Raw genomic sequence first — 13,663 nt, 5'->3', positions numbered from 1 at the left:
GAAACTCCAAAGTATATTTCAATAGAGAAACTGAAGGGCCAGGGGTGAGAGACATGGGCAAAGATTGTGGGTTTCAGGCTGGTGTGGGGGGTACGGTGAGACCCTTCCACAGGGGGATGGGGGCAGGGAAGGGAAGAGAAAGGGAGAAATCCACACAGAGTTGTACTTTTTTTTTTTTTATATAGAATTTGTACAATATATTTCTCTTCATTTGCATATCTTATCCACAACTTAAAACATTCTTTTTACAGGCTGAACTCACTCAGCTGATATAATCAAAATTCTTTCTCTCAACCAAATAATAAAAATTCAAAATCGTAAACCCGTAAGAAAACAAATTAAAAACAATGATGAAAATAAGTCACTCCTCTCATTAGAACAGTGTCTGTACAATATATATGATTTGGAACAGAATTCTTTATAGATTAGGCACATGTTTCCACGACCCCTTATTCCTGCCAGTTTTGTCTCGGTCCAGGCAGTCTTGCCTCCTAAGAAGGGTCAAGGGGACGTTGGCCTTGATGGAACTCCTTTGGGACCTCCTGCCCAGGTTGGGGTCAGGAGAGATGGGCCTGGCTCAGCAGTGCCACCCAGTGGCCTAGAGAAGCAGAGGCAGTGGGCTGCAGGTGGCCGGGTCAGGAGGGGCCTGTCAGAGAGCAGCGTGGTGTGTGAAGGAGGGCAAACTGAAGCACAGGGAGAGGAAACAGCAAGCAGTGAGCGCAGAGAAGCTATGGGGTCCAGCGTTTATTTACAATTACTCTTCCTGATGGAAGGTGGGAGGAGAGCTGGGGTCACTGTCCCAAGGGAGGCCTCCAGCCCTGCCCTACCCCGCCCATCTGCTCCCTCTACTGAGTCAGTCTCAAGTGTGGAAGGGTGAGTGTGCCACCTCCTCCCCCATCTTCTAACTGCTATCTGATCTGAGCCACCGTGAGGCTTCTTCACCAAGCACTGAGACTTGTCTCTCACCTGAGATCTACTTGGAGGGAGCGGCATGCATCAGGGCCTTCTCTGGGGCTTAGGCAGCTTGCAAAGTCCAGGTGCTTTGGCAAAGAGCAAAAGATGAGGAAAAGGTTCCTATGGGTTGGCACCATGTCCCACACCATGGGAACTGGACTAGGACTTCTTTGATGTCCGGGTGGTGGACCACGGGTCACCACTCCATTTGTTCCTGTGGTTTGCAATCTGTCCCCTCCTACTCTGTGACCATTTTTCCTGTATGCTGGGGTTCGTCAGAGAACCTAATTCAAGGGCCGGGCAGGTAGTGGTGCCAGAAGGCACAGCACCTTTGCAGAAGATGCTTCTAGACCTGCAGGCTTGGTCTCTTCCAATCCAGTCCCTTGCCTACTCCCAGAAGCGTCTTCGGAGGCCAAGGGGCATACTGGGCCATAGCAACCCAAGCTGGCCAAGTGTGGCCCTGGCTGTGATGAACCGTTTTTGCACTGGGCCTGTGAGGTGGGACTTGCCTCTGGCCCAGACACCTGCCCTTCAGTAGGAGGTGCCTTAGGATTCTTTCTTCCTGAAAGTCCTTGGCCTGATGCCGACCCAGCTTCCCACTCACGGTGGCTCTGGAAAGAAAATCATCAGCACTTCAGGGCAATGCTAAAGCCATACACGGGAAAATGCAAAAGCATTCACTAGAACTAATGTAATTATTGCTAGACAGGTGATGGCTAAATAGCCAGGCAAGAGGCCCAAGGTGGCAGGTATGCCCATCACCATGACCTTGGAGCCCAAGTGTCATCAAGTCTGTCCTGACTCCTGAACAAGGGCTCCTCCGAGGGCCCTGCTGGCACTGCAGGTGCTGGAGAGTCCTCCATTTCTGTCACTTCCACACACCAGTTTGTCCCTAGGCATTCCCTAGGGGCCCTCTGAAGGTCAGTGTGGTTCTCTTCTAAAAACACAGGAGAAACCAATACATACTAAAGAAGTGAAGAAACCCAGACGCGTGAGCTGGGAGCTGTTGCACGGGGGACAGGCAGGCCTGTCGGCTGTTCCCAAGGGCACTGGGGAGGTGGCCATCTGACCCGTGCCATGAAGACAGCTTGGGAATCAGCGATGGTGGGGAGGTGCTCGTGTTGGTTGGGGGTTGGTTCCCAGCTGGGCCACTGCTGCTGCAAGCTCTAGTCTCACTGCAAGGGCGGCTCTGACAGATGGCGCCTTCCCCGATGGCAAGCCGGGGCAGCTCCCGCTCAGTGGAGACAGAATCCTTCCAGAGACTACTTCTAGGTCTTCAGTGCTGTGCCTCCTCCCCTGGGGCAGCCCTGGAAGAGACTGGTCTCTGGTCTCTATTCTCTGAGTAACTTTCCCAAGGCCTCTTGACGGCCCTTTCTGAGCCACTCAGCGCTGCTGTGCTGTCTTGCACACGTGGAACCTACACAGTGGGCCTTCTTGATGAGGCTGCTGCCTGGCATCCAAACGGGAGCAGAGGGTGGACTCAAAGAGCTGGGTGAAGACGCTGCAGGGGTTTCCTGAGCAAGGTTGGAGGTCTGCTGTAAACCCTTGTAGACAAATTATTGGGTCCATGCATGCCACAGTGAGGCTAACACTCCACATTCCAGAGGCGGGTGGCCTTGTTTGGGTAGTTGATGGCCAGGCTGATAGCAGCGATGTTTTGCAGAGCCTGTGGAGGGAAAGAGCAGTCACCAACATCAAGGGCTATTTACTGGCTCACCCCTAAGTCCCTCAGCTGGAGGGTGCCCCTCACCCAGAGACTCACAGGTAGAGTGAGAAAGGAGACAAAACCAAAAGCCCACAGGAAAGCTGAGATAGGCAGGAAGAAGCCGTTGGCTATGGTAGCAGTCTAGTTGCTGAGGCAGGGGGGCTGGGAAAGCCATACAAAGATATGGAAGGGAATCACATAGTACACACAAGAGATGAACAGCCAGTGACAGAGGAGAGTACCCACAGGAAGCCCATAAATAGCGCTGGGAAAGCAGCTGTCCCAGAAGGACATGGCTAGGAGGCAGAATACCAGTGAGGGAACGGGACAGCTGTGGGGAGGGTCACGGGGGAGAGGGGACTAGACGTGCATGGGGCAGGCATGAGGGTCAGTCAAGCCCATAGGAAAGAAAGTTGGAGCCAAAGCAGGCACACATCAAAATCTCTTACAGCACATGAAGAAAGCAAGGGCCACGGCAGCTGGTGCAGGTGGTTGCTAAGATGGAAGGGAGTTCGTACTCTGTCTAGAGGTCTCAGGAGAGTCCTACCTGCTCTTCTCCCCTGCTTTGGTGGAGAAGCCCCATTCCTGAGCAGATCTCTCTAACCTAGTCCTTCCTTAAAGGACTGGGCTCTGGGAAGAGTCCCAGGTGGATGCCCACCTGAGTCCCCATCTGTCTGCTCTAGGGTTACGGCACAAAGTCAATAGTACGTATTGAGGGCAAGTCCAGTTCTCAAATGCAGGCTGGGGCCTGAGGATCCCAGGCCTTTGGGGACGAGTCACAGGTTCAAACTTCACTTTCACCATTTCCTGAGCACACAGTACAGTGCCTTTTTAGGGGTGAGTGCAGGGCAGACACAAGAATCCAGCTGTCTTCTGTTGGGCCAGACATTAAAGAAGTCTGCAAAAATGGAGCTAGGGCTACCCTCCTCAAAAATTATTTTGTTTTAAAAAGAGTTTACCCGCGCCGGGTGGTGGTGGAGCATGCCTTTAATCCCAGCACTCGGGAGGCAGAGCCAGGCGGATCTCTGTGAGTTTGAGGCCAGCCTGGTCTCCAAAGCGAGTTCCAGGAAAGGCGCAAAGCTACACAGAGAAACCCTGTCTCGAAAAACCAAAAAAAAAAAAAAAAAAAAAAAAGAGTTTACCCAAAACACATTAACACGGAATGTTCTATTGTCTTAAAAACTGAACTGATACCTAAATGTTGAGACATTTTGAACGTTTGAATTTTGACACTGCGGTCTAATTTCTAATGTTGTACACTGTATACAGTGTGCATAATGAACAGCTTTCCTGGGCCCGCCATCATTTAGAAGCACAGATGTTAGAAGAGGAGTTTTCCTACCAGGGAAGCAAAGTACGTCCAAAAATATCTGAAATCTAACTCTATGGAAACTTCCAGGATCAGCCAAACTAAAGTGAAGGCACTGGTTGTTTTGGTTTTACAGACACAAATTCTTGCTAGTGTCTTCTGACCCCACAGTTTAATATGAGTGACAGTGATAAATGGGGCTCGCCTGCTCTCTGTGAGAGCCAGAAGGAAGTGACTGAACTGCAACTGAGCTCCATGTAAACTCTGGGAGGGTCTGGGCTTGTCACGCAACTCTCTCTCTCTCCTCTCTCTTCTGCACCCACTCCCCCACGGTCCTTTAGTCCGGCTCTCTGGGGACAGGGGAGAGGTACCTGTGCTGCACATCGTAGAAGGTGGTCCTCGGTGGTTAGGGCCAGCAGGTACTCCTGCAGCAGGCCAAGCTCCTGTGAAGAGGGCATGGGCTCCTTGAGTGACGGAAGGCAGCAGGGCTGACCAAAGGACACCCACCAAGCAAACAGGGGCCCCAAGGGGGTAAGCACTGCTCACTGCTGGCACCTATGACACCACACACTCTACAGTCATGAAGAAGCCTAACTGGAAAGAATAGGAACCTGGTTCCAGAGCTAGCCCTGATGGCCCACAGGGTAACCAGGCAGGGGACTTTTCTCATGTCTCCTGAGGAGGACAAGCAAAGGATCTGTGAAAGGCCCTTTCATGTGGCAATTCAATAAGTCTATTGTGCTTAGGCAGAGAAGACGAGGAAGAGGAACCTAACTGTTTGATTTTCCAGAAACCTCTGTTGTTGAGACCTGGTTCAAGGCGGTCTCTACCCCCCTTTGGCTATAGGCCTGACAAAATAAGCAACTAGGCTGACCTGAGGTTTTTCTCTTCCCAGGACTTGGAGTATGGGTACGTGTTGGGGGGATGCTGCTGGATGTAGGCCGAGGCCTGCCTCTTGTGCAGCCTGGACACGCTGGGCTTGGGGGCTGGGTGTAACTCTAGTCCTGCCATGAGTAGGAATGGGTAAAAGCATACAGAGGCACGATCCTTCCTGCCCAGATTGAAGGGCAAGAGGCGGACATGTCTTTACCTGGGCACGGTTCTCGGTGACAAAGAAGAGCTCAGTGAGGGCGCGGTGCAGGGGCAAGAGGATGCCAGGCTGTGTCACATCCTCGAATAGGCCGTACTCCATGTGGGTAAAGAGCTGCCACAGAGGCTTCAACAGCGCAAGGTCACAGAGGTCACTGGAAGTAGGAGGAAAGCATGGGGTCAGTTTACTGAGAAGTAGGCCACCCAAGGGGGACGGTGGAAAGAAACTGCAGGCCAGGCTTTTCCTTTCCCACCCCATCCTAAAGCAGCCACACCCACTTCTCTCCAAAACAGGCACACACACAGTCACCAACAGCACCAACAGCAGGAAGAAAGAGACAGAGCCAAACCCCCAAAATGATTCTAAGAAATCCAGAGAACTTCAAGTATGTTCACAGGAATTATTGCATTTTTCTTTTGTTTTTACATTTATTTATTTATCTATTTACTTATTTAGAGAGAGAGTGTGTGTGTGAGTGAGTGTGTGTGTGAGTGTGTGTGTGTGAGTGTGTGAGTGAGTGTGTGTGTGTGAGTGTGTGTGTGAGTGTGTGTGAGTGTGTGTGTGTGTGTGTGTGTGTGTGTGTGTACCACAGCATGCATACGGCAGGCAAAGGAGTTGGGTCTCCCTACCCACCATGTGGGTTCTGTGAAAACTCAGGTCATCGGACTCAATGGAAAGCATCTTGACCCACTGGGCTAGCTCATTGGCCCCTACTGCGTGTTTTTAAAAATGGTCCCTATGAAGTCCTTCCAGTGACAGTGGGAAAACCTCCAGACAAATGTGTTCTGTTTTGTTTCACTAGGAAGCCTAGGCTGTCCTTGAAGTCACGGTAATCCTCCTGCCTTAGTCGTCTCTCATGCACTGGGATCACAGGTGTAAGTTACCATGCCACCTTAAGCTAAATGTTAAATGGCAAAAAAGCAAGATATGACACATCATATACAAAATAAAACTTACAAATAAAAAAGAGAACTACTAAATGGATGGGAAGACAAATATTATTTTGATATTCAGTTACAAAAAGAAAACAGACTTGCAAGCTTGCTGGACCTGAGATCTTGCTTCTAGGAGGAGCCTAATCCTCAGACCTGTGTAGAGAACCCTGAGTGTCTGAACCTGGAGTGGATGGGGCTAGGATCCTAGTTCAAAACCCCTCAGAAGAGAAAATTAGGAACTCAACAATACTCTGGGCTCACTATAGGGTAATATGCATCTATGTAATGATTCTGCCATTCTCTTTAATTTACTTTTTCTTCTATAACTTGAAAAAGAATCTTCCCTTTGAGTGTTGTCTTAGAGTCAGTCATTTCCCCCAAAAGGAGCACATGTTCACAAAGTAAACAGATGGGCAAATTCAGTTGGACTTATAAACATGTTTCATTGCTAGCTTTCAGGAGAGCATTGGAGAGTGAGGTAAGAGGTATCTGCTGGACAGTCCTCCTCTGGGATTGGCCCTCTACTCTGGTCTCCATCACCCTCAGGCCAGAAAATCTTTAACTTTCCAAGGAGCTATTGTAGCAAGGCATTCTGGGAGTATGTGGTATGTCCTCTACCCTCACGCCCCCCAGGTCTCCCTCCAGGCTCATATGGAGGAGTACAGGGGTATTACACTGGTATGCAAGGGCCAGTGGAGGCACATGGAGAGTTCTTCCCAGGCTCAGGAGTGCAGGAAGTCCTTATTAGAAAGAAGACTGGCAGAAGCCAGCAAATTGTGGAAAGACATCTGAACCACAGCCAGGAAGGTCTGCCAGCCCGAAGACCCTGGCAATGTGACATACTGCTTAGACAGCATACCATCTGGGTGCTCTACTGGAAGCCCACGTAGAGCTAACCACACAGAATGTCTGCATATGAGGACGTGGTACTGACAGGAAGCACACCCAGCTTTCTCTCACCCCTCCCTTGCTGTCTGTCAGCCTAGGGACTGACAGTCATCCATCACTTTTTCTTCCTGACTTAAAGATTGCTTTAAGATTTTAAAAATAACAACTTCCTATTACCTTTCACTTTGCATATCATCACCCCACATTGACTTGTACTCTGTGTATCTATAGGCCTTAAAAATGCAGGAAAGAGCAACTCCTACTGGTCAGGGGTCTGAACAAGGGGTGTGGGTGGAATGCATGGCTGCTGCATAATTAGCACAGACACCACCAACCCTTTCCTCTGGGATGAGTACTATGACGCTACACCACATTCCTATTTCTATTCAACACTGTAGTGGAAGTTCTGCCAGAGTAAAATGCCAAACCCTGCTCCTGTGCTTGAGACGAAGAACTAAAGCTCACTATCACAGATGTCATGACTGAGCGCTGGATGACTCTCACACTCACTCAGAGCAGATGGTGGATATAAGGACAGCAGGACAGAATAACACAGTAGCAGAACAAAAGTCCCCTTCTTTTGTCTGAGATGGCCTTACCAATGTAGCCCAGGCTGGCCTTGAAATGCCTTAGCCTTCTGGGTGCTGAGATTATAAGCACATACCACCATACCCAACAAAAATTTTAAATAATAGTTATAAAAGAATAAAAACATTAAATACCTAGGAATGTACCAAACAAAATGCTGTATGAATTGTCTATAGAAATGTGTATGGAAGTTTATAAAATGGCTATGGATTAGAGGATTCAACTTTCTAAGGATCCCATTAGGAGGCTGGGGGTGTGGCTCAGTGGTAGAGGGTGGAAGGCTCTTCCTCCCATGTGGAAAGCCATGGGATAAATCCCAGTACCACAAAAAAAGTATCACTGGCCAAGACAGAGGTTGGGAAGTGTGAACAAGAGAGCACATATGTACATAAAAGGGTGGTGGGGAAACAGAGAAAACAACAGAGAAAATTGTTTTTCTTTTTCAATTTGAGACAGGGCCTCCTTATGTAACCTGGAATTTATTATGTAGATCAGGATGGTCTCCAACTCAGAGATATAATTGCTCTGCCTCCTTGCTGGGATTAAAGGTGTGTGCCATCACACCAGGCTGAAATTTTTTTAAGTCTTTGGTTGTATGTGTTTGTGTGTGGTCATGTATGTATTCATGTGTTTGTGTGTGAAGATGCTGTGAGTGTGCATGTGGAGCCAGAGGTCAATATCAGGGTCTTTCTCAGTTGCTCTGTACCTTACATTAAAACATTTTTATTAGATATATTCATGTTATTTTATGTATAACTGTTTTGCCTGAATGTATGTATGTGAATCATCCTGCATGTATGATGTCTTTGGAGGTCAAAAGAAGGTACTGGATTCCCTGGAACTAGAGTTATGGATAGAGAACCTTCATGTGCATGCTGGGAATTGAAGTCCTGTGCAAGAATAATAAGCGTTCTCAACTGCTGAGCCATCTCTCTGGCCCCATGCACTTTTTCTTTTCTTTTTTTTTGAGCTGAGTTCAGATCTCACTGAATCGTCTAGGCTGGTTGGCCAGTGAGTTACAAGGACCTACCTGTTGCCCTCCTTCTCCAAGTGCTGAAGACCTACACTCAGGTCCTCATTCTTCTGCAGACACTATAGACTGAACCATCTCTCTAGCCCCCCCCCCTTTTTCTTTTTTTGAGACAGGGTCTCATGTATCCTGGGCTGCCCCAGAACTCACTATAGTTGAGGATGACCCTCATCTTCTGAACATGGAGAAATTAACATGCTAATATAAAAATGGATAGGTAACTTTTGGGTAAAAAGATTTATAAATCATTAGAAAAAAATGGTCAGTCACATTAAGGTTATAAATACCCAACACAGGCCTTTAATCCCAGCACTTGGGAGGCAGAGCCAGGCGGATCTCTGTGAGTTCGAGGCCAGCCTGGGCTACCGAGTGAGTTCCAGGAAAGGCGCAAAGCTACACGGAGAAACCCTGTCTCGAAAAACCTAAATAAATAAATAAATAAATAAATAAATAAATAAATAAAAATAAATAAATAAATAAATACCCAACACAGCCAGTGGAGTATGCAGGCAGATCTCTGAGTTTGAGGACAGTCTGATCTATATAGTAAGTTCCAGGTTAGCCAGAGCTACATAGTAAGATCCTATCTACAAACAAACAAACAAACAAACAAACCAAAAGTAGAAAAACACACCAACACCGGTCAGGAATGGTGGTGTATACCTGTAGTCCCAGTGCTCAGAAAGCTGTGGTTGGAAGACTCAGAGCTCTAGGCTAGCCTGGGCTACATATTGAACCCTTGTCTTAAACAAAACCAAAACCCAAGACAATCTTGAATTAAAGAACTAGGCTGAAGGACTTCCACAATTAAATTATTAGATATGTAAATCAGTCATAGAGCTACAGTCATTAATACAGCACTGGCTTACAGATAAGGAAATACCCAAAGTTATGAATACATAGGACCTAAAGTAACAATGCAGAATGCTCAGGGCAAAGGTAGACTCAGAACAAGCAGAAATCCAAAGCAAAAACATGACACTAGAAACTCAAACTTGTATACTGTCATTCATCCCAGGTGGATGACAGATGTCGTGTTAAAGGGAAAGCCATTAAGCTTCTAGAAAGAAATGACCTTTGAATGAGGCAAAAATTACTTACAGGAAATGATGGATGAACTCAGAAACACTAAAATTACACTAGTCTTTTTTCCTCAAAGATGCCATTAACAAAGTAACTAGGGAACAGAGTAGGAGGAGGTGTCTTTAGGGACTGAGCCCGGCTGGCACTGCCTACCTGTGGGTGCAGCACCGCACAATCCTCAGCAGCAAGTGGATGGCTTTCAGTCGCTGATGACCAGTCTGGCGGCAGGCCACACCCACCAGCCATTCCCAAATCTTGGCCAATGGGAGGTGAGGTACAACCCTTTCTTCAGACAACATCTGCTTCAAGATCTCAAACCCTGGCACCACCCCCAAACACAGACATTTTAAAAACAATTATTAGCATTAAAAGATTCACATTTTGTAAACTGTTCATATTTTGATAGGGTGAAATCATTGTGATCATTTACATTTTGGCTGAAAACAAATTTCTTTTTGTTTTCTTTCTTTGATACAGGGTTTCTCTGTGTAGTCCTGGCTGTCCCTGAACTCACTCTGTAGATCAGGCTGGCATCAAACTCAGAGATCCACCTGCCTCTGCCTCTCCAATGCTGGGATTAAAGGCATGTGCCACTACTGCCTGACAAAACCAAATTTCTTTTTGTAAAATAAAACACAAGAACAAAACTCTTAGTTCCTCATTTTTGCAAAAGGCCCTGGTGTTGGGGGATATTCAATCACACTGTGAACTCCAAGTCTGCATTCACATTAATTAAATAAAATTAATTGTGGGTCAGGAGGCTCAGTTAGCAACTAGTTGACACAAAGTAATCATAGAGCATGAGAGGGCATCTGGAAGAGATAGAGAGATGCACCGGAAGTAGTAGGGAGGTGTTTTGAGTGGCACGGCTTTTTTTTTTTTTTTTTGCAGAGTGATAGGACGGTCTTTTCGGGAGAGCCAGCAAGGAGAGAAGGTTAGTTAGGTGCTACTCAACCTCTCTAAGCCAGCAGGTTTTCACCTCAGCCTTTAGGTCTCGAGTTTTATTTTTAACAGAATTCCCATCCAGGCAGCTGCCAGATAAGCAGGCCAATAACTGCAGAGTTGAAATTACTGGCTGAAATAGCAGTAGATTAAGGTGCAGCCACTGTGCCGAAGATAAAATAATACCCTGGCAAAACAAACAAACAAACAAAATCCCCAGTGTCTTCTTTTAGATCCTGACAGAGGCTTTTATCTGATCACTCAAGTTTACAAGTAGCCAACCATGTCCTGGTGAAGAAAGCCAAGCATGGGGGTTGGGAGACACTTTTGGAAGGCCTTAAGAGACAATACTTGCTTTGATTTTAACAGAATGCCATTTAACAATGGCACCTCTGGCTAGAGCGTGTCTGGTGGACAGAACATGCAAACAGAAAGGCAGAGCACACACCTGTCTGGAAACGCCCCAGGTGTCCGGCCGTCACAGTGAATCGGTAGCCCCACTCCGTGTTGCTCATGTCAGAGGTAAATCGGTAATACAGAGTATCTCCTGGGTTACAAAAACCAGACACAGGTCAGGACATGGAAGCAAAGATGGCAGCTGGGGTGTTTCTGATGAAATACTTTAAACTCTTTTTAAAATCCTCTAATAATTTCTCAACTTTATGCTTTTTAAAATTTTGTTCTACCTTTATTTGGGGTAATTATTTTGGGGTGAGAAGTATGTATGATAGGCATGTACATGCCAAGGTATATATGTGTAGTCGGTTCTCTTTCCACCAGATGGGTCCTGGGGCTTGAACTTAGGTTGACAGGCTTGGCAGCAAGTGCCCCTACCATTGAGCCATCTCACTGGCCTTACTGTGATGTTAAATGCTTCCTGTGACATCTCTACAGGGCTGCTGAGCTGGCTCAGTGGGCAAAAGTGCTTGCTGACCAACCTGCCAATCTAGTTCCATCCCTAGGATCCATGTGGAGAGAACTGACTCCAAGCTGTCCTCTGATCTCCACAGGGGCACTATGACACATACTCAGCCCCTCAAACAAGTAAATAAGGAAATAAACAGAAGCAACATTTTAAAGGAAAAGTCTATAGACCTGGAAGCTCAAAATCTTTCCATTTCTGTTGGGATCCGCTGAAGTTGTGTCGGTCCTGCTGAAAGTCGCTACTGCTGGACATGGCTAATTCATCACAGCCTTCTTCCGTGTTGCACTGAGGATCAAATTTGATTGAGAGGTAGATTGCACCAGGAATGTGAACTTTATCCTAGGGAGGGAGACAGAGAATACTTCTATCACTGTCACTAGCTACCACTGTGGCTGTTTCTGTAACCAGCGGCATGGAGCATGAGCAAGCCACAGTCCCTTCTTCCAGCTCTGGGGGGTGGGGGGTTGGGGGTCGGGATCACAGTGGGCAGCAAGGAAAGGTCCAGAGCAGGGTGCTTACAGGGAGCTCCTCAGGGGAAGGGACACATGAGTGCCTTTCAAGTAAGGAGCAGCACTGGAAGAAGGTCTGCATGCTCTGAGAGTGGCAAGGAGTGTGGCTTGGAGATTTTACAGGAGGGGCTATGATCATGTGTACTAAGAAGAGGTGTCCAGATTTTTGGAGACAGGCGCTCTGATCACATCTTGAAGAAGGGTCACAGCTGCTGAGGGGCCTGCTGAGGGGCCAGACAGGGGGTGGGGGTGGGATTGGGAGGAAGTACAAGAGTAGCCCCAGAGGACAGGCCAGTCTGGGACCGTCAGGAAGGCAGGATGATCCCTTCTGAGGGTACAACTTGGCAGCTGAGAGAATGAGGCAGGGAGAGAAGAAGCTTGGACGGAAGAGGGTGAGGAGGTGTACACCTCTGAGAAATAACGTCTCAGCTGATCAAGTCAACTTCTGAACCAGCCTCTGTGTCCCTGTCCCAACTGCTGTAGACTACTCCCACCTAGAAGCTCTGGCCTTGCCAGCTCTAGCATCTCCAAAGGGCTAAAGAAAGGTGCAAGAAATCAAGTCAGAGAGTAGCTGGGGTGGCCCACGCCAAACTCCTATGGCTCTCTATTTAGACACAAATTCAGGATGGAGAAGATGAGGCTGTGAGGGCTGGGTAATTAAAAAGGGAGCTAGTGTCTCCAAGGTGTGGCCTGATCATCAGGAGACAGAGAAGTTGACTATGGAGCCCCACACAAACTCACTGTTGGGAGAAGCTGAGGATTCACTCAGAGGAGCTTTCAATGGGAAAAGGATACTCTCCTCTAGGGCCAGGAGCCCACTTTTCCCTATTAATACAGCTCTATCTGGAGAAGGGGAAACCTGCTGCCCAGGACTCATGGCTTCAGACAGGAGATGAGGAAATGTGTTCTTAGTCAGGGTTGGTAAGAAGAGGGAAGAGAAGGTCTCTGATGCGCAGCCGTACCTCAAAGCTGGTGTTGTTGTTATAGGGGTGTTTTGATTCCCTCACTTGCACCTCCATTCCTGGCTCCTCCATGAACTGACAGGCAGCCAGGGCCATGGTCCCCAGCATGCCCTCTCGGCAGCCCTGGAGCACTTTTTGCAGGATCTGCAAAGATAGAAGGTGGGTAAGCGCAGGGCCAGCCAGTGTCATCAGGAGGAAGAAGAGAGCCTACTTCAGTCTGAAATTCACCTGAAGGCACTGGCACCATCCAACCTGCCCCCAAATGCAAGCCCAGCGGCCACCTCTCAACCAGGCCCTGTTCTGAATCAGAATAATGCCACTTCTAAAAGGCCCACAATAAAAGAACCAGCCGGAGATGTTCCAGGCCCCCGAAGTGCTCATCACTAAGTAGGTAGAAGAAGCTATAAGCATGGGTTAGGGATTTAGCTCAGTGGTAGAGTGCTTGCCTAGCAAGCACAAGGCCCTGGGTTCGGTCCTCAGCTCCGACAAAAAAAAAAAAAGAAGAAGAAAAGAAAAGAAGCTATAAGTAAAACGACAGCACACAGGGAGAAATGGCCAAAATGAGAAGCTCTGAGGACCAGGGCGGAGGAGAAGCACATGTCCAAGCAGGGGTCTGCAGAGGCAGTGCTTGCCACTGTGCTTCGTGGAAGGTGGATCTGGCGAGAGCACTCTGCCAGGGCCTGCAGGACTGTGATGCTGGCAAACAGTCTAGGATATGTAGAAACCAGTGGTCCTGGGGGGCA

At 47.9% G+C, this 13,663-nt stretch overlaps 1 protein-coding gene across 1 annotated transcript in view; it reads right to left on the bottom strand.

The window, feature by feature from the left end:
* Positions 1-208: 208 nt before the first annotated feature.
* Positions 209-13,663, bottom strand: part of Zzef1 (zinc finger ZZ-type and EF-hand domain containing 1) — a 131,534-nt gene continuing 118,079 nt past the window's right edge. The window contains exons 49-55 of the mRNA XM_059271136.1: positions 12,921-13,064; positions 11,620-11,788; positions 10,973-11,071; positions 9,736-9,901; positions 5,059-5,212; positions 4,340-4,411; positions 209-2,620 (exon numbers count right to left, since the gene is read on the bottom strand). Coding sequence (XP_059127119.1) covers positions 2,540-2,620; positions 4,340-4,411; positions 5,059-5,212; positions 9,736-9,901; positions 10,973-11,071; positions 11,620-11,788; positions 12,921-13,064 — 885 coding nt within the window. The 3' untranslated portion in view covers positions 209-2,539. The remainder of the gene's footprint in view (positions 2,621-4,339; positions 4,412-5,058; positions 5,213-9,735; positions 9,902-10,972; positions 11,072-11,619; positions 11,789-12,920; positions 13,065-13,663) is intronic.

This window comes from Peromyscus eremicus, chromosome 8a (genome assembly GCF_949786415.1).
Source record: "Peromyscus eremicus chromosome 8a, PerEre_H2_v1, whole genome shotgun sequence".
NCBI lineage: Eukaryota > Metazoa > Chordata > Mammalia > Rodentia > Cricetidae > Peromyscus > Peromyscus eremicus.
This window is presented reverse-complemented; position numbering and strand designations above follow the sequence as displayed.